Source organism: Esox lucius, chromosome 17 (assembly GCF_011004845.1).
Source record: "Esox lucius isolate fEsoLuc1 chromosome 17, fEsoLuc1.pri, whole genome shotgun sequence".
NCBI lineage: Eukaryota > Metazoa > Chordata > Actinopteri > Esociformes > Esocidae > Esox > Esox lucius.
The window spans coordinates 46,716,730-46,738,764 of NC_047585.1; the positions used below are offsets into that span (position 1 = coordinate 46,716,730).

Genomic DNA, 22,035 nt, shown 5'->3' on the forward strand with positions numbered 1-22,035 from the left:
ATGAACGTGACTTCCTGTGTACGGATAACAGATGGTCTTTTGTTACCTAAACATAACATGCATACACTCTGACAGGGCGCTAACCAAATTCATTTGTTGAAGAATGAAATACACTCACCTAAAGGATTATTAGGAACACCTGTTCAATTTCTCATGAATGCAATTATCTAATCAACCAATCACATGGCAGTTGCTTCAATGGATTTAGGGGTGTGGTCCTGGTCAAGACAATCTCCTGAACTCCAAACTGAATGTCAGATTGGGATAGAAAGGTGATTTAAGCAATTTTGAGCGTGGCATGGTTGTTGGGGCCAGACGGGCCGGTCTGAGTATTTCATAATCTGCTCAGTTACTGGGATTTTCACGCACAACCATTTCTAGGGTTTACAAAGAATGGTGTGAAAAGGGAAAAACATCCAGTATGTGGCAGTCCTGTGGGCGACAATGCCTTGTTGATGCTAGAGGTCAGAGGAGAATGGGCTGACTGATTCAAGCTGATAGAAGAGGAACATTCACTGAAATAACCACTCGTTACAACCGAGGTATGCAGCAAGGAATTTGTGAAGCCACAACACGCACAACCTTGAGGCGGATGGGCTACAACAGCAGAAGACCCCACCGGGTACCACTCATTTCCACTACAAATAGGAAAAAGAGGCTACAATTTGCACAAGCTCACCAAAACTGCACAGTTGAAGACTGGAAGAATGTTGCCTGGTCTGATGAGTCTCGATTTCTGTTGAGACATTCAGATGATAGAGTCAGAATTTGGCATAAACAGAATGAGAACATGGATCCATCATGCCTTGTTACCACTGTGCAGGCTGGTGGTGGTGTAATGGTGTGGGGGATGTTTTCTTTAGGCCCCTTAGTGCCAAATGGGCATTGTTTAAATGCCATGGCCTACCTGAGCATTGTTTCTGACCATGTCCATCCCTTTATGACCACCATGAACCCATCCTCTGATGGCTACTTCCAGCAGGATAATGCACCATGTCACAAAGCTCGAATCATTTCAAATTGGTTTCTTGAAAATGACAATGAGTTCACTGTACTGAAATGGCCCCCACAGTCACCAGATCTCAACCCAGTAGAGCATCTTTGGGATGTGATGGAATGGGAGCTTGGTGCCCTGGATGTGCATCCCACAAATCTCCATCAACTGCAAGATACTATCCTATCAATATGGGCCAACATTTCTAAAGAATGCTTTCAGCACCTTGTTGAATCAATGCCACGTAGAATTAAGGCAGTTCTGAAGGCGAAAGGAGGTCAAACACAGTATTAGTATGGTGTTCCTAATAATCCTTTAGGTGAGTGTATGTTTTTTAGAACCCTGAAACATGAGTTTCTGAGACCTCTGCATCGTCAAGCAATCATCTGTGAAAAAGTTCACTGGTGGAAACGGTTTTAAAAATGTGCAGACGGCAAGTTGGGCATAATTACTTAATGTGGGGGTTCATGGATATTAAGTTTCACCATTGACGTTTGTCGTTGGTCTGGTGTTTTTAAGTGTTTTGGGTGCGTTTATGAAAGAAGAATTACAGGGTCAGTGACGAAGATTTCGGTAAGTGCTTCCACATGACAACCTCTAGCTATACAGTTATGCACATAACTTTGCATACCCTGGCAGAAAACTGTGACATTTTGGCATTGATTTTGAAAATATGACTGATCATGCAAAAAAAACTATTTTATTTAGGGATAGTGATCAAATCAAGCCATTTATTATCACATTGGTTTTTGGCTCCTTTTTAAATCGTAATGATAACAGAAATCACCCAAATGGCCCTAATCGTAAGTTTACATACCCTTGAATGTTTGGCCTTGTTACAGACACACAAAGTGACACACACCATTTACCATATGATGAACACTAGTTTTTATCCCCAAAACAGAATTGTGTTTCTTTTTGCTATGATGGACAAAATGTACTTAGGGTGACCAAATTTTCAAACCCCCAAACCCTGACCCTTGTGTAACCTCATGTTAACCCTAAGTAGTCGGTGGGGATTTCGACCGGATTTCACTACTTGGACATTTTGGGTCCTAGATTCATTTCTGTAACAGATACAACCTATTATGATGTATCCTGGTAATCACAACCCCCTTGGCTTCAATAAAAACACATAAAAACAGACTTTTGGGTCACCATTTTAAAAACTCATCTATTGGAAAGGCAAAAAGAATATTTTTCGGAAAACATTTCTGCCATTCAGCATAAAGATTTTTTTTTTAAAGCATTATAAAGAATTGTGTCAATGGTATTTCCTCATACTTTCATGCCTTCACTATGAAATTACATTGTATTGGGTTGAAAATAATGAAATAATAGAAGGTAAAAAATATAGGCACCCCCAAAACATTTGGTTCTTCTACCTAGAAATAAAACACAATAAAATGAAATATAATTATCTTATATCACTTCTTTTTGCATGTAATGACGCAGAACGGCCACTAGATCGCTAGTTACGTTTGGACTTATATAATTTATAAACTCAAGAACAAAAATTACCAACTTCTTCCCAAAAACTCAAGAACACCCCCATACTATGTTGACTAAATATTTTTATATCATATTTATAATACAAACGATGTATTATGGTTCAAAACATCATATATAGTGATGTACACCCTTGTAATCCCTATTCTTGTCTACACATTAGCCTTTCTAAGATGCATGGTCAATGTCGTTGCCTGGTGAAAAGTTCCCATAGCAACCCAAACAATACACAGACAACCCAAATTATACACAGACAACCCAAACAATACACAGACAACCCAAACAATACACAGACAACCCAAACAATACACGGACAACCCAAATTATACACAGACAACCCAAACAATACACAGACAACCCAAACAATACACAGACAACCCAAACAATACACAGACAACCCAAACAATACACAGACAACCCAAACAATACACAGACAACCCAAATTATACACGGAACGCTTCACGAAAGTGGCTACAAATAATATACCATTGAAATCGGACGATTAAAAAAAAAAAGTTAGATCATAATTTTGATAAGAAAATTCATAGGAATTAAGTTGTCATTGTTAAAAACATAATTTTGATAAAGAGATACTTTTACCGTCTTAAGTTAAGATTAGGTACTTTTATTTTGAAACTTCACGATGCACGTTAGATGCATCCGTTGCTGAATAACAGACGAGAGAGAATGAAGGTGATATTTTTTTATGCATGTGCTAGATTTAGTTGTTTTCTGGAGGAGCTGAACCTCGTGATGATTAAGTTCATGAAGACACTTAAGTTTTTGGAACATTTAATAAAAGGACTGTGAACATTTGAATGGTACTTGATGAAGACGGGTGCCGAATTCATCAAGTTTTGTTGCAACCCTGTTTCGGTAAGCTAGTCGTTTATCCTTACGTCAGTTTACAGTCTGAATCACTTATGTTATATATTAGTTGGACTTATGCTAAGAAATATCTCGATAGAAGATGAAAGATGTATATTCTTATTGTACTTTTACTACGAATGGTACATTTAAAATTATCAAGTGAATGGAAAGACATTTTGTTTGAAATAAGCATTCATCCTTGTTTGAAAGGTCAAATTTGATTCTCAGTTACGTTTCCATGTGTGAAATGCGTATGAGGTACTAATTTGAAGTATTTATCCCAATGCTTTATACTGAAACAAACGAATTATCTTTTGATACGATTGTAAGCTTATTGCAGTTGTGATTTGAACTACTTATTTGAATTCAAGGTATTATATCTGATTACTTTGCATTGGTTAACTGAATGGTATTCACTACTTTTCAGCATGTAGAAGCATATGCAGTTCTGTAAATATTTATTTTACACACTGGAGTTATTGTTGTACAACATGTGAACACGTGATAGATGAATATAAAAGCAACCTGCATTAGGGAAAGGAGTTATGAAACTTAAAAAAGGTTATAACCTGGTTGTGAATGCAGGTCAAGTTTTTTGGTTGGATTTGAAAATCCTTGAAGAAGATTCATCGATCTCAATAGATGGCGACTTTGGCAAGCCAACTCAGTTGATTTCTGTCACTGAATCCTGTCCACTGAAGGAGCCAGATGCCCTATCTGCTTTGTGGTAGGATTGTACCTGTCACTCCACTGGTCATCACTCTTCGGATGGCCACATACTGACTATTGACTTGACTAACTGACTTTACACTTAAAGCGAGGATTGGTCAACTTAAAGGACAATTTATTTTATTTTCGATTTGTACCTGATTCAATTATACAATTTGTTACTAAAGTCTAAGTAGCTTTAACCCTGGTGTGTGTCTGCCCATTGCACTTGAACTCCCCTCCTCACGAAACTAGAGCGAAGGTGTCCTTACCCAGGAGTGGGTTACAAATAGCTAACTACGCGACGAGGTAGGCTTCTTGTTAGCCAGCTCTAGTCAATTAGGGTGCGTTATAACTAGCTAAAGTTTCATGATGACACTGATCCACCTGTCACTATATGCAAATAGGCAAGAATGGACGAAAGAGGACTTAGTGTTAATTTTGAGCTTCTCTGTTAATATGTTTTGTTGATGAGGATACCTATTAGCTGTCTTTAAACCATCAGCTAATGCTGGTTTCCACACAAGAAAAATTACAAGATCCAAAAATCACAATATAGTTTGACGAGTCAAAGAGACAGAGGGGTGACCAATCCTCTTCATGCTCTGAGATATTAAGAGTCCAATTGGAATAATTAATAAATGCATGTGGGCTAAATCCAGAGTCTATTTACATTTAAATGTACTGCTTAAAGGGGCAGCAGCCCCTAGATGGCATCAGCTGCTCATCAATGGTGACATTAGGCCCAGGGTTGTAAAACAGGTGCACCCACGTGTCCCACACTGTCCTGATTGCAGCTAGCTTGTCTCTCTGCCGTTCAGCTGGTCTGTCATCTCGGTTATCAAAGCGGAAAATCCTGGAAATTATGTGGACATTTTCCAGAGACATTGTTGCATGGAAAGGTTCTCTGTTCCTTGCTTGGTCTTTCGGCAAATGTACAAAATCAGCAGGGGATCAAATACGTTTTTCCCCTTTCTGTAAATGGGTTTGGTCCATCTCCTTCCACCTGGAATGAGAGGGGCAGAAACGCAAAACTTGCACTTACACACACACACACACACACACACACAGTCTTGTATTACTTAACGATTTAGGACCTCCAAGAAAAGCCTACCTCACAGGGACCATGCTTTCCAGACACTTAAGAAGCACAGCAATTACAGTCCAGAGTTTGAAAAAAAATCTATAATTAGAAAATCACTTCAACAATAACATATTCCCTCAAAAAATTATTTCAGAAATGACCAACTTCTTAGGACCGTTTGCAGTGATTCATTAATAACCAATGTGGAAACGCACCCACACAAATCTGTGTGGCACTAACGCTCTCAACAAAAACAGACTGTAGCGTCCAGAATATTACGGTCCTACCAGCACCAGCCCTGCATACCTGCCATCCATTGGGACTTTATCAGATGAGGTACTTTAAGTTTTCTTGAGAGCATCTCGGGGCCAAGGCCCACATAAACAAAGTGCGGATAGATGGACAAGAGAAGGCTGGAAAAAAAAAGAGGAAGATTACCAGGAAATGGGACATGTTGAAACCGCTGCCAAACCTACAACCCCGACAACCATTCTTCCCAAATCCCCAACAGGAGGTCCCCCGAAATTGATGCTGCTTCCTCAAAGGGATTAAATTATTGGTTTTTGATTCTCCCTCAACTACTCCACTCTCCCTTCATTTTGTTAATAAAACAACCACTAGGGCCCTGAACACACCCCACGTCCACTCCCAGTGCCTCTCCTACAATATATTCACAGAAAGACATTTTGAGCAGGGGTGCTGATTGAACGTAATGGTTACATCTGGCTGTCAACCGTAGTTAAAAACATTTTGCTGACAGACAATACACGGGCATTGTTGGTGGACAAAGCAACAAGTGATTTTGGTAATCTCGTCACGGGGTGTTGAAGCTGCGACAGTATATTCGCAGCAATTGTACTGCTATACATTTACTGTCTATCTTGTCAATGGATAAGAAAGATTTTGCTGAAACAGCAGTCGTCTGAATTCACCCTATGCTATAAGATAATTATGGGACAACCCTATAGAGGAGATCAATTGATCTCATGCAATCACAAAACTAGATATTACTATTCAATTTTTTTTTGAAATTGTAAAAACAGTTACAAAATACTGTCGTAAGAAACTCATTTTATACTGCAAAAAACATTTAATTTTTTCTACTATTCCAAAAGTTTAGACCAAAACAAAGACTTCCCATTTCTCTTTGCTTACATAGAATACAAGATCAATCTCCATTCGTTTTGTTTCAATGCAACCTTCAACACATAATGCATAATTGAATTCCATCCTTAGATGTACATGTTTAAAGATGATCTGTTTTCCAAGGAAATTATATTTCAAATGTACTTAAAAGTAAAATGAATAAGGGGGTATGGTATACAGCCAAAATCCCACAGGTAAGAACTTTTCTTAGGTAAGACACTGCAGCTGTAAAAAATAAAAAAATAAAACTGCTACCAACAAAATTAGAGCAGAAAAAGTAATGTCAATGTCATACCTTGATATACTGATATGATATATTGTTAAGACTTAATTATGATTGTTGATTGGACGATGGTTTGTATATCACAGCTATGATGCCATCACTTCCTACTGCTCTAATTGTGTTAGTGAACGGTTTAGAAGAGCAGTAAGGCATCTCAGGAGTTTGATACATTGCCAACGTACTACAACCTAATGCTGCATCAATGGTGTTCAATCATGCCTACAAACAACTCTCTGCCATGGTAAACTGGCGATATATTACAAACCCCTTAGATGTTATACTGCTATTATGAACCGGTACCACTAATGACAGCAGTAAAAAAAGTTGTGATAAACAAACATGGTATATTCAAAATAAACACCCCCTGTATTTTATTGCTTAAGTTTTCCAGTATATTAAAATAAAATGCTCTAAATTGAGATTTAACTAATCTTGTCTTAAAAAACACTTCAAATATTTTAAATGTATACACTAAATAATTCTATTTAAATTTGTTAAAGTTTAGATAATTTTAAGTATACTTATTTTTTTATTGTAATTGCAGTAATTTTTTTGTAAACATTCAACAGGAAAAATAAAAGAAGCCTATGAGAATGTCTACATTGAAAGTATAAAATTTTTGCTTACTAACTATTAAAGTGGTTTGTCACTGACTGGACAAAAAATGAACAGTTAATCTTTCTTTAAAGAGCTATAACAAACGCCAAAACAGCTGGCTGAGTGTGAGCCTAGTTAAAATAAATGTCTTAATCACCTGTTCAAAATAAAATTGTATTTTGTTTGATGCTGATGAAAAATAAAAACATGCTCATCAGCCCCATTTACTTCTGTTGATTTTTAGACTTCGTAAAGGCTCCTAAATATAAACCAACTCATGGTTTACAGAATTTGGCTCACACTCAAGATTCAGGTTGAGGAACCACCATATCAAGTTAAGATTTTAACCATATAACTTTTGTAGCTAGAACAAATAAAAATCACATGTATTTTGCATTTGGACGTCTTTGATCTGCAGTTATTCTATTGCGTACATAGAATTTTACAGCTCTCCAGTCCCGGTTTACTAGTGCTTGGGGAAAAGCAGAAATACATCTCTCACAGTCTTGTTTTCCAGGGGTCTTTCCAATTCGAATGAAATCCATCAAAGAATGTTCAACTGCATCCACCTCCGTACTCGACCACTTCTGTTTTGCCCCTTTGGCAGGGAGGGAAAAAGACTGCTTTTCAAACCTTTTTGCTGGTCCTGGTTGCACGTCTTGTTTCGCTGACGTCTTTCCTGAAAAAATTACATAGACAAGGTTTTTACAGTCTTTTTTATGCTTAGTTGATCTAGATAATGGGAATAGTTCTTGCTGAAAGAACAGTGATCCAGACTGCTCAACCAACCTATGGTTTGTTTTTACTCTGATAACTTGAAATCCTGGATAGTTCTAGAAGTACCTTGTACTCATTCTCAAACATGTATGATCTTTTTACCTTACTAACATTAAATAATACCTGGCAGAATAGTATAAGAAGACTCCTCTCTATCAGGGTCACTTCTTGATGCCCAATTCCAGTGTGCGTCTTCCATTTTTTCAGACACGGCAGCTTCTAAAATACAAGTTACAAATACAATGTGCAACACAAATTAGACCCAATATGTTGCCTTGGTGTAATTCTCAGACCGAAGGCAACATGAGACATGCTTACTGTAGGAACCGCTCTTTCGTCCCAGCTTCCCCTTTGGTGCTGACTGCTTGTGACGAATCGCTGTCATCTCTTCTTGAAAGAAATGCACAAAATACATAAGTGAAAAATGCCAAATATATAACTATGCTAGTTTTCCAGCCTATTAGCAAACCCATGTATTTGGATGTGATCAAAAAATGAAAACAAGAAACCATAAAAAATGAATGGTATTATCAATAGGCCAATTTATATATGAAGTATACAAATACCTGTCAGATCAGTATCAGAAGACTCCTCTCTATCAGAGTGAATTCCTGATGCCCAGTTGGAGCCTGTGTCTTCGGTTTGTTCAGATACGGCCGTGTCTAAAATACAAGTTACAAATTCAATGTGAAACACAAATAGGACCCAATATGTTGCATTGGTGTAAATTCCCTGACTGAAGGCAACAGGAGTCATGCTTACTGTGGGAACAGCTCTTTTGTCCCAGCTTCCCCTTCTGTGCTGACTGCCTGTGACCAATCGCTGTCATCTCTATTGGAATTAAGTACAAATTATTAGCCATATCAGTTTTTCATCCTATTACCTGACCCACACATTAAGGCATCAAGTAAGTTATCAAGACAACATGAAAACCATCTCATTCGGTTTTAAGGTTTGTTTTTGTACTACATGCATGATAAACCATAAACCATCATATGGAATTGGTAAACATTAACCTGTAATGTGAGAAGACTTTTTGTGTTCACTGTGAAATCAGAACCAATCTATAATTGCACAGTTCACAGTTTCATACAGCACTGTATCTGGTACACTAATACCTGTCAGGTTTCCATTTGAAGACTCTTCTTCAGAAGACTCCGCTTTCTCTGAGACACTTTCCGATTCCAAATTTGAGTAGTCTGTGTCATCCTTTTTTTCAGACATGAGAGTTTCTAAAACACAACAGGCAAATAAAAGCATCTTTAATAAATTGTTAAAAATGTAAGTTAACATCTCGCTATTAACCTAGACACTTACCACAGGGGCTAATGGAGATTTGGTCCAGACTTTTCCCCTTGAACTCTGTCAATCTGCCTTGTTCACAGGCCATCAGTATCTTGCTGATCTTTGCTAACTGAAGAGTTCCTTCAGGTAGACGGTAGAATTTGCGATGTACCCTAATGTCATGACCCAAGAAGTCAGCAAATTGGTCCTGTTCTGTATCATTGAGATTCAACACTCTGGAGAGGGTGGCAACCTGTTTTCGTAGTTTAGTAGAGGATAGTGCTTTAGGTTGCTGGGCTCCACATTTTTTGGCATAGGCACGAATGCAGTCGGATCCCCGAAAATGTGTATCATATCCTGGCCTGGCAAATAAGTAGATATTATAGTCGCCCACACCACATGAGCTCCGCTCCTTGACAAGCAGCTCCAAAGATTTGACCATTACTGGAGTGAGAAGTAACGGTACCTTCCTGTCCCTCTTCCCACGGGTTTCTATGCGTTCAAAATATTTGCAGAGCATTTTTTCCACCTCTGTCAATGCTTCTAAAACATCAGGGTTAATTGGAGATTTGTCCCGGGAGAGAAATGTTGCCACAGTCATAGCAGACACTTCTTTGTCCCTCCTTCGGTTGAAGATTATCATCTGGGCCAGTATCACCTGTACTAGATTGCTCCAATTTTTTGATGTTTTTAGACTTAACAGTTGTTCGTAGTATCGTTTCTGATCATCCTCCATGTACATATGCATTTTCTTTACATCATCTGCTAATGGAATGAGCTGGGGTGCATTCCATTTCTTCTGTTCCAGTGTACGGTATGCAGCAGCAGAGATCATCTCATTCCAGCGAAGGTGATATATACCTCTGAAGTCACGGACAAGCTTCATCTTCTCTTCATTCTGTGCAATGAGAGCTTCACTCTCAAAGATGTCTGCAATTTTCTGTATATTTTGTCCAAGCTTTGTGGCCAGAGTGGCCTTTCCAAACCTATTTGTCTCTTCGTTAAAGCCAGCCACTTCTTTGACAGCTTTTATGACATATTCAAAGTTCTTGGGGTTGATATAATCCTTCATTTTTTTCAAAGGTGTCACCATTCTACCTGAAATCAAAAGTCTCCCTAGTTCTCGCATAGTTTGACGAATGTGCTGGTGTTGTGATCGGTTCTCCCCCTTTTTGTTGAACATTTTTTCACCCAGGGCGATTATGTATCGGTCTTCTTTTATTGCATGGGCTATGTCATCTTGATTCATATGATTTACAAGTTTCCATAACTTTTCACTCACTTCTTTAGGAACCGGTTGAGAGCTTGCACAGAGTGTCTGTATTGGGGTTTTCCCAGGCATCATTTTGCGAACTTTACTTGCTAGTGTACACCGTTCCGCATGTTTCCACATGAATTTACGTTTGAAGAGCCCATAGCAAGCAAAACAATGCTGATAGTCCTCTGGATTGCTGTCTTGATTACTTGTTTGTTTACAAGGTACCAAAAATCCTTTTCCCTCTTTAAGTACCCGAATGTTGTGTGCCCGATTCCCTTTTTTGCGAAGGAGATTCAGATGAAGTCTCCTTTCTTTTGAATTCTTTGCAAATCGAAGGGCACTAGCTACTTCAATTTCCTTACTATGTTTACGTTCTAAATGACGTGCAATTTTCAGTTGGGGTTCTTCACAGAACAGACAGAAGTGCTTTTTTTTGTGGTAATTCTTGGAACCATCAGCCTGCGAGACTTTCAATACAACCAAGGTTTCAGTGCTTAGACTCACATCTTTTGGGGTACTAGTGTGCCCTTCATAGGTCTTGTTGTACTCTTTTCTTTTGATCAAGCATTTCTTACGTGCGTCTTTCTTTGGCTTATTTCTCTTGAGTCCAGATATTCCAGCGGAACTGTCTTCCTCTGATGACTCCGATGAGGCTGGGACATAATCATCCTCACTGTTGTCAGTGCTGGTTATTGAGTTGTCAGTATCATATCCAAGCATTTCTTTGGTTAACTAAATTGTGGGGGAGAAAAAAAATAACACTTAACAGCTGATACAGATTGCATTGCATCTACATGTTGAGCAACCCTTAAGGTCACCCAAATAATTAAATCTGAATGATGATTGGGGTTATTTTAGTATGTTGATTATCTGGAAAAAAAATGTGGTTTTACACTATATGACCAAAAGTATGTGGACAACCAACCATCACACCTATTCGAGACATTCCATTCCAAAACCAGTAGACAGTTTAACAATAAAATGACTGACATTGACTAGGGGAAAGGTCTAGTACGGCAAAAATATAAAATTGCCTTGTGGGTCTGGCTGAAACACTCAATTTGAAGAGGTGTTCACATACTCTTGGTCATATAGCGTATATACATATATACACACCATGACATCTTTTTACTCTATTTGCATTACTAACTGGTTTATTTAAGCAATAAGTCATAAGGGGGATTTGTACTTGGCCATTATCCCCTGGGTAAGAGCTGTTCTTATGTACGATTTATCGTAGTGTGCCTTACCGCTTTCCTGCAGTATATTGGAAATACACCACAACCCCCAAAGATACAGTGTTCAGTGCAATTGCAATTAATAAGATAAAAAAAAAACAGGACTACACTTTCTTCCTCATCTTGCACTAAGTCTTTCATGCTCTATCAGTTGATGCTCTAAATGTGCAGAAGTGTCCAAGGCAGACTAGCGATTGGAATCTTTGAAACAAGTCACCTATAGTGTAGCTTATTGCTTTTTTTGGGCTTCCTAACACTACTCCGCCCAGCACAATACTGCACATCGGCTGCTAGAGCATCAAAACAGTTGGAACTAGAAGTAGACGGTTTGTAGGCAGGACAACCTTTACTAAAACTCTATTTGATTGTTTATGTACATAAAAGCATAGTTAATGTTTGACTGTTTTGATATTTACATTGTTTTGACTATGGTTTTCATTCGGAACCATCGGTCATGAAGGTTTTTCAATTACCCTCACAGCCCTATTGGACGCCTGGACTTACATATACGCTATCAGTTCTGATCAAGGGAGGTGCATCATTGAACATATGGCCTCTCGACCCAGACTCAGTCCCATCTTCCATCTCTTTGGAGGTACTGACAACATCAGTATCAGGTGTCTAGGAAACAAAATGTCAGGTAAATTAGATCAGTGTCTCCCAACCTTTTTCAGTTACTGTACCCCCAAAATGTTTTTGCACTGCGTTCAGTACCCCTGAAGTACCCCCCTCATGTTAATTTCACTAGTAAGCCTATGTTGTCATGAGTGTTTTCAAGTACCCCCTGTGGAGAGGCCAAGTACCCCAAGAGGCCCTAGTACCCCTGGTTGGGAACCACTGAATTAGATATTAGGATATGCTAACAACTCAATCCCCTGCATTTTGTCCTTATTCTAAATCACAGACAAACCTGCTCTTCTCTGTTTCTCTTTTCCATTCTGGACTCACACTTTGAATGGTGCTTTTTTAAAAGCTCCATGCGGCATTTTAATCTCTGCAGTGCCTGCGTAAAGGAAGACAAATTTAAAAAATTGGTTTGGTCACACAGAATGACAAGATTGCTAGCCACACAACAGATAATCTGGGCTGGGGCACATCACTGTTGGCTAAAAAACACCCACTTAATATAATTCCCTTATTTTTCTATGCAACTTTGAATGTAAAACAGTATTTGTACATAAATGTACACATTCCCTGCTTGTGGTATAACAGCAAACATTCATAACATAAGTCACTACCTGTTGTGTTGTCATCACAGGAATCTGCATAAACAAAAACATTTTAATATTTTAAATCCTGGATTTATCAGTAATAAGCATACCCTAACCAGTAAAGAAGAAAATACTAGGCTAACAATTTGAAATATTTATCATGTTTTAGCCTTTCAATGTTTCATACCAAACTACACAATAATGTGAAAATACATTGTTGTTGCACACACCTTCTGCTGGTCCTAACATTGACTATTCCCCTCCCCCACTCTACACACACATTCTGCTGGTCCTAACATTGACTATTCCCCTCCCCCACACTACACACACATTCTGCTGGTCTTAACATTGACTATTCCCCTCCCCCACTCTACACACACATTCTGCTGGTCCTAACATTGACTATTCCCCTCCCCCACTCTACACACACATTCTGCTGGTCCTAACATTGACTATTCCCCTCCCCCACACTACACACACATTCTGCTGGTCTTAACATTGACTATTCCCCTCCCCCACACTACACACACATTCTGCTGGTCTTAACATTGACTATTCCCCTCCCCCACTCTAGACACACATTCTGCTGGTCCTAACATTGACTATTCCCCTCCCCCACTCAGTAGTGATAGCCTATGTTGTAGCTAAACTTAGCTAGCCTAGCTCCTTTAACTTTCTCAATAAGCTAGCTGGCTAATGTTAGCTAACCATTAGCTAGTTATACGTCTTTTTTGCAAGCCAGTTCGACAATCGTCAATATTATTTTAATTCACAGCTCTAGCTAATTACATAAAGCAGCGAATTATATGGCGAAATATATAATGACTAACCACATGTTTCATATTTAAATAGGTTTGAAAACAGTTTCCAATTCATCTCCAGTCAGACACGAGGTCACGAGACAACTATCAGAAATAATAAATTCCCCCGAAATTAATTACGTTTCCAGAAACGGCATGGCTTACAAAAAAAAACAAGCCTATAAGCATTAGTCTAAAATACTGGTTAATAATAATTTCGGTAGTCAACTCTTACCTTAACACAGGACAGCAAGTTCCACCGCAGCCAACAAATCAAGGAATAACGTTCCACATCTGCTAGCGGGCGCGCAAATCGATCATGCTCTTCAGCACGAGCAAGGGATTCGCTTATCAAGGTGGGGGAGGAGAATAGAAAAAGTGCTCACCGGCAAAAAGTGCGCGAGCGCAATGCACTCTGGCAGGGATGGAGATGCAACAAGCATGACAGTATAAATGCGTATCCTAATAATGGATTTTCAAACCAGTTTTCTATGGAACATTTGTTTACTATTATTTTAATTACAGCGCTAGCTTTAACACAATCACAAGTCAGCTATCTGAAACAATAGAAGAATAAACAAGGAAGTGGTATTAACCAGGGGCTGTGGTAAGATCCCTAATGCAAGATCCCCAATACAGTATAAGTAGCATATACTGTACCTGCTGTAAAATTTTATGAATCTTTAATATTGTGTACATTTCAAATCATTTGAGAGGGTGCAACCAGTGTGAATGACTGACTAAATTACTTGACATTACTTCAGAACTAGAGAATACCCTCAAATTTATCCTAAATATATTGTCAGGATTCTGGTCCAACAATATTTTTTTAATAATTACAAAACAAAAGGTTTCTTACCTTGTATGCTCAGGGATTCAATCTATAACCTTTAAGTTACTGTCATAACACTTAGCAGCCTGTCATAGTACAATATTTATCATCTTTACAGCTTTTATGGTTTCAACTTAAATTAGATCTTTATGTGGTGAAAAATACTCTTCAACCTCCAGCTCATATATATTTAAATCATTAATTGTTATATTGTTATATATAGAGTTAACTGCCTCACTCAAGGGCACAACAAAACATTTATACATTGGTTGGCCTTTTGTTTTGGTTAAAATAAGGTGTTTTTAGTGGACTGCAGTGGATTAGTGCAACTCTGTTACTAATGAGATGTACAAAAACCAGTAAGAACAACACTTTCTTTCCAAGTAATATGTTAAAACCTACAGCTGTTCTCCACCAATGGAAGTAAATTACGCCTTGAAAGATTATGATAACAATTCCTTCAGGTGTCCCAACTTTTGTTTTACTTACAAACCATTTCTCTGTATAAAAGCAGTGTTGGAACAGACTGTGTTACTACACCCTCTTAACCCTCATTTGGACAATATTGTACTGCAGGTAGTAGTATATAGCTATCATACTGGATGCGAAAAAGGAAATGAAAAAAGGAAGACAAACAGACCATTAAACTCTTAAGTGTAAGTCTTTCCTTTCGAGAAGGGAGTAGATTCCTACTCCAACAATATGCACTCTGACAGGAACAGGTCTGGCAGACCCAAATACAACATAATCAGAAGAAACGTTTATAAGAGGCAACATCTTGCATTATAGGTGTTTCAGAGGAAACCAGCATCACCCACAGCTTAACAATGGTTGAAGTAGGCAAATCACAGTATCAAATGTGAAGAGAAGACTCTGAACAGAAGGTTTGACAGGTCATGTGTTAGTAAAGCTATTGCTAAGATGCAGTGGGGAACCGTCAAGGCCCTCTAAGCCCTCAGAGAGGGCGTAAGGAAAGTTAAAAACAATTGTATATTTTTACACACCGATCAGCCATAACATTATGACCATTGACGGGTGAAGGGAATAACACTGATGAGGCACAGCCAGTGGACTACTGAAGACTTGAAAAAAGTCTAATGGACAGATTATTGAAATGTAAAATCTTTGGGTCATTATGCAGAGATTTTGTAAGCCATTGAGCAGGAGAAAACATGATTCCTCAATATGTGACCTCAACTGTTAAACATTAAGGAGGAAGTGTGATGGTCTCAAGTTTCTTGCTTGATCCAGAGTCTGCGACATGACTAAAGAAATCTGTTCTAAATGTGGTCTGAGTTTCGATTTTTGCAATATTCCACCATAAATTTATCCCATATGGAATTTTAGATTCACTTTAAATAAGGTCTGTGCTTTGATTAGGCTTACCTTGGCTTGGCGTCTGCATATATATTTGATATATATTGTTTTAGTGTTGCTGCAAATATGTTGAAAAAGGTCCCTTTGTACTAACCAGATTTAAATATTATCAAAATGCATCGAGATATGCTTAAATGTTAGAGTTGCTGCAATAATTTTATTTTATTTACAAATGTAGCAGTGAAGATTCAGGAGATTCAGAATAATTGATGTGATTAGTTTCCAAGATGCTTAAACAGATTTACTCAGAGGGGTGTAGAATTCAATTTAGTATTTACATTTAAAACAAATGGCAGAGTATTCAAATATTAAACTTATACAAAAAAAAACTGCTCATTTATTATGATTTATTTTTATACTTTATAGTGATATAACGTGATTGCTTCAATTTGGGATACACACTGCAATATAAAACCTGACCATAGGGGGCGCCCTTCTTAGGACCAGTTTGACAAAAAATCCCACCTCCTGAGGACCACACAAGTTTTTGCTCATATTTCGACCAGGCATATTAGCATGGTGTTAGCTACCTATTCCACTGCTCATCCTCGCGAGGACCATGCTTTTGGTCCTCACTTGGAAAAATGTCCTAATATGGAAGGTGTTTATACAAGTCGTGGTCCTAAATCAGTCAGTAATACGAGAACACACACACACACACACACACACACACACACACTAACAGCAGGCCCAAACAGGAAGAAAACAGAGTGAAGGTACACAGGACCTACAATTTCCACCCTTTTATCAAAAGGTGTCTTTTATACAGGTAACGAGTTCAAACAGGTTAATACAGGTATTGATTGGAGAACAGGAGGGCTTCTTAAAGAAAAACGAACAGGTCTGTGAGAGCCGGAATTCTTACTGGTTGGTAGGTGATCAAATACTTATGTCATGCAATAAAATGCAAATAATTTATTTAAAAAGCATACAATGTGATTTTTAAATAAGTTGAAGTGTACCTATGACATAATTATAGACCTCTACATGCTTTGTAAGTAGGAAAACCTGCAAAATTGACAGTGTATCAAATACTTGTTCTCCCCACTGTAAGTATTGTACCTATTGTAGACATTTTTACTTACTCTTTTGCACACGTGCCAAAACATGTGCAAGTTTGCTTAACTTAACAAGAAATTCTCCACTCCAGGGTAACATGGCCATCAGTGTGGCAGGTCCCACTCCAGGGTCACATGGCCATCAGTGTGCCAGGTCCCACTCCAGGGTCACATGGCCATCAGTGTGCCAGGTCCCACTCCAGGGTCACATGGCCATCAGTGTGCCAGGTCCCACTCTAGGGTCACATGGCCATCACTGTGGCAGGTCCCACTCCAGGGTCACATGGCCATCAGTGTGTGGCAGGTCCCACTCCAGGGTCACATGGCCATCAGTGTGGCAGGTCCCACTCCAGGGGCATATGGCCATCAGTTTGGCAGGTCCCACTCCAGGGTCACATGGCCATCAGTGTGCCAGGTCCCACTCCAGGGTCACATGGCCATCAGTGTGCCAGGTCCCACTCTAGGGTCACATGGCCATCACTGTGGCAGGTCCCACTCCAGGGTCACATGGCCATCAGTGTGTGGCAGGTCCCACTCCAGGGTCACATGGCCATCAGTGTGGCAGGTCCCACTCCAGGGGCATATGGCCATCAGTTTGGCAGGTCCCACTCCAGGGTCACATGGCCATCAGTGTGCCAGGTCCCACTCCAGGGTCACATGGCCATCAGTGTGCCAGGTCCCACTCTAGGGTCACATGGCCATCACTGTGGCAGGTCCCACTCCAGGGTCACATGGCCATCAGTGTGTGGCAGGTCCCACTCCAGGGTCACATGGCCATCAGTGTGGCAGGTCCCACTCCAGGGGCATATGGCCATCAGTTTGGCAGGTCCCACTCCAGGGTCACATGGCCATCAGTGTGCCAGGTCCCACTCCAGGGTCACATGGCCATCAGTGTGCCAGGTCCCACTCTAGGGTCACATGGCCATCACTGTGGCAGGTCCCACTCCAGGGTCACATGGCCATCAGTGTGTGGCAGGTCCCACTCCAGGGTCACATGGCCATCAGTGTGGCAGGTCCCACTCCAGGGGCATATGGCCATCAGTTTGGCAGGTCCCACTCCAGGGTCACATGGCCATCAGTGTGCCAGGTCCCACTCCAGGGTCACATGGCCATCAGTGTGCCAGGTCCCACTCCAGGGTCACATGGCCATCAGTGTGCCAGGTCCCACTCCAGGGTCACATGGCCATCAGTGTGTGGTTGTGGTCGAAATTCACTGATTAGAACTCTTTCTAAGGAAGGTAAGGCAGAGATCAAAATATTATTTAACACAATAACAGTTTATTATATTTGCAAAGACAGACAGAAAAACACATAACATAAGATCAGTGAAAGTCTGTCTGAGATACGGTTAAAAAATTTTTTTTTTTTTTGTATATGTAAGAAGGTGTGACAACATCTCACAGAGTAAGTTACATTTCATTAGAAAATGTTTGTCTGGACTTAAGCAGTTTGGTTTATTGCTCTTATGAATTTCACTCTCCACCCCAGGTTTCATCCAAATGCAGGATGAATTTTATAAAAAATACTTGACAATTGTCCACCCATGTCTTGTCCCTCTCATAATTACTTTTAACATATCTTGCGTTCTTCATACAGTACAGACTTGGCACCTTTCTGATCAGTCCAATACTAAACTAGTCATTGTCTATTCCCCTATACATTTGTAGAATTCATTAATACATCAGCTCAGTAAATATCTATAACACGTTTTGCGTGAATAGAACATTGCATTTGCATATCATTTAAATGTTACATAAATGAAATTGTTGTCGAGACAGTTTGTGTGAAGTATATGAAAAAACTGTAATGTCACATTCACATGGCCAAGCTCCTCCAAGATACAAATGTTCTCTAAAAGTAAGCTGAAATAGTCTAAAAGTGACACTGTCTTGCACCCATCATCAACCCCACTCTAAATGAGGCACAGGGGTTCAGCAGGGTGTCTGGAGAAGTGGATGAACGTTTCTGTTTCAATGAATCATTCTCATTTGGAATTCTGAGCCATTAGGAACGTTTTAGGGAAGTAGGACTCTTTAGATGGGAGGAGTCTTCAGCTGGATAATCATATGACCGTTGCTCCCCTTAAACCCACACATTTCCATTGACTCTTACTTCCTTCACTGTATCTGTGTAATAGTGAGTAAAGCACGCTCTCTGCTGGTTATTTACTGTCCTGCAGGCTGACCTGAATCAAGATTCAAGAAGAATGAAGTACAAGTTAGTACCTTTACAGAGTAGGGTTGAATCTACATTCAATCTATCTTTTTTGAGAACATTTCTACCATCTCTGTACATTCTGAGTATTCCTGTTGAAACCAGTCCTAAAGATGCCTAGGTCAAAAAATTGAATCAGATATTAAAACAGAAATATTTTATATGGAAAATTTTATATGGAATTATACTTCATGTAACTTCATGTCAACACAAATCCCGTCATAAAATGCATAATAATAAATGACAATAAATTACATAATTGTGTGCTTCTGTTCTGTTTTTATTTCCTTTGTTCTTTAATGTAGTCTGTCCTTTTTGTTCTGATTGTCTTTTCCTGTTTGTTGTTAGTTTCTGTTAGTACCCAATTTAGTTCTCCACTTCTGGTCAGCCCTTGTTGTGATATTGTGTGTGTCTTGCCTGTTGTCCTCTGTTTTGGCCTGCCTGCTTGCCTTGTTCCTGCCATTTGGTTGTTTTTACTTGTCTCAGTTTCGTTATTAAACTCTTTTGTTGTCTGTTAACTCTAAGATTGGCGTCCTGCTTACACCAAAACGTGAGAATAATGAGTAACTTCACAGTCCCCAATGTGTATTTGAGATTGGTTTGTATTGATGGTTTCAGTAATCAGTACATTATATGCACTGTAAGATAGAATCACATGTTGTTTCTTAAACATAACAAAATGTGTATCCCTAATGAAAATGGTATTTATTTAATTCCTTTGACCTTGTTTTTCAATCAACTTCGTGTTTTGTAGTTTTCATTTCACTTGCCTTTTCACAATTCCCCAGGGGGTTTCAGGAAGTTGAAGTTTGAGACATGTCCTCCAATGCAATGCTCATCTGGACAGGCTGACCTGCTTCCCTCCACAATCCTCTGTCACCCAGGATGGAGTTTCACTGGGTGATTCACTAGACAACTATAGTTGCACCAGGGTTGTTTTAGTTTTCTTTACATTATTAATTTTTTGATGGGGGCAAGGCTCTATGGGTTTCAATGGAGTTTGGGCATAACTGTCCTAACCCCCCAAACACACACACACACACACACACACACACACACACACTCACACACATTTATACATATGAGATCCAACCCCTCCTCTCCCTCACGTAGAGCAGACATCAGTTCATTGCTGTTATTGACCTCACCTGTGTTCCTGATCATCATGTTATTATTGACCTCACCTGTGTTCCTGATCACCATGTTGTTATTACCCTCACCTGTGTTCCTGATTACCATGTTGTTATTACCTCACCTGTGTTCCTGATCACAATGTTGTTATTGACCTCACCTGTGTTCCTGATCACCATGTTGTTATTACCCTCACTTGTGTTCCTGATCACAATGTTGTTATTGACCTCACCTGTGTTCCTAATTACCATGTTGTTATTACCCTCACTTGTGTTCCTGATCACAATGTTGTTATTGACCTCACCTGTGTTCCTAATCACCATGTTGTTTTTGACCTCACCTGTGTTCCTAATCACCATGTTGTTATAATTCTCACCTGTGTTCCTGATCACCATGTTGTTATTGACCTCACCTGTGTTCCTGATCACCATGTTGTTATTACCCTCACCTGTGTTCCTGATCACCATGTTGTTATTGACCTCAACTGTGTTCCTAATCACCATGTTGTTATTACCCTCACCTGTGTTCCTGATCACCATGTTGTTATTACCCTCACCTGTGTTCCTGATCACCATGTTGTTATTACCCTCACCTGTGTTCCTGATCACCATGTTGTTATTACCCTCACTTGTGTTCCTGATCACAATGTTGTTATTGACCTCACCTGTGTTCCTAATTACCATGTTGTTATTACCCTCACTTGTGTTCCTGATCACAATGTTGTTATTGACCTCACCTGTGTTCCTAATCACCATGTTGTTTTTGACCTCACCTGTGTTCCTAATCACCATGTTGTTATAATTCTCACCTGTGTTCCTGATCACCATGTTGTTATTGACCTCACCTGTGTTCCTGATCACCATGTTGTTATTACCCTCACCTGTGTTCCTGATCACCATGTTGTTATTGACCTCAACTGTGTTCCTAATCACCATGTTGTTATTACCCTCACCTGTGTTCCTGATCACCATGTTGTTATTACCCTCACCTGTGTTCCTGATCACCATGTTGTTATTACCCTCACCTGTGTTCCTGATCACCATGTTGTTATTGACCTCACCTGTGTTCCTGATCACCATGTTGTTATTACCCTCACCTGTGTTCCTGATCACCATGTTGTTATTGACCTCACCTGTGTTCCTGATCACCATGTTGTTATTGACCTTACCTGTGTTCCTGATTACCATGTTGTTATTGACCTCAACTGTGTTCCTGATCACCATGTTGTTATTGACCTCACCTGTGTACCTGATCACCACGTTGTTATTGAACTCACCTGTGTTCCTAATCACCATGTTGTTATTACCCTCACCTGTGTTCCTGATCACCATGTTGTTATTACCCTCACCTGTGTTCCTGATCACCATGTTGTTATTACCCTCACCTGTGTTCCTGATCACCATGTTGTTATTACCCTCACCTGTCAAAATACCTGTCACCTGTCAACAGTAGGTCAGACTACTGCTGGTGGAACTCATTAACAGAGTTAGGAACCACCGTGTTAATGAGTTCACATTTGTATTTGAATATAGTTGAGAATCTACAGATATCTCATCGCATTTTATATAATAATGTGCATGACACTATTGTTCTATCAGTTATTTGTATACATTTATGGATGATAGTATATATATATATTTATGGATGATAGTATATATATATAT

At 39.4% G+C, this 22,035-nt stretch overlaps 1 protein-coding gene across 3 annotated transcripts; it reads right to left on the minus strand.

Annotated features, from left to right (window-relative positions):
- Window positions 1-7,050: 7,050 nt before the first annotated feature.
- On the minus strand, window positions 7,051-15,253 carry LOC105010019. Of its 3 annotated transcripts, XM_029115882.2 has the most exons (11): window positions 13,995-15,253; window positions 12,987-13,010; window positions 12,659-12,751; window positions 12,253-12,369; window positions 9,286-11,242; window positions 9,087-9,200; window positions 8,731-8,799; window positions 8,535-8,630; window positions 8,287-8,358; window positions 8,092-8,187; window positions 7,051-7,870 (listed from the first exon to the last, which is right to left on the minus strand). In XM_029115882.2, exons 2-11 carry the CDS (start codon window positions 12,999-13,001, stop codon window positions 7,572-7,574), a joined length of 2,928 nt encoding a protein of 975 aa, XP_028971715.2. In that variant the 5' UTR covers window positions 13,002-13,010; window positions 13,995-15,253; the 3' UTR covers window positions 7,051-7,571. The 3 variants fall into 3 exon arrangements, with proteins under 3 accessions (XP_028971715.2, XP_028971714.2, XP_028971713.2); XM_029115881.2 differs by having other exon boundaries at window positions 8,287-8,355; window positions 12,987-15,253; XM_029115880.2 differs by having other exon boundaries at window positions 12,987-15,253.
- Between the last annotated feature and the right edge of the window lie 6,782 nt (window positions 15,254-22,035).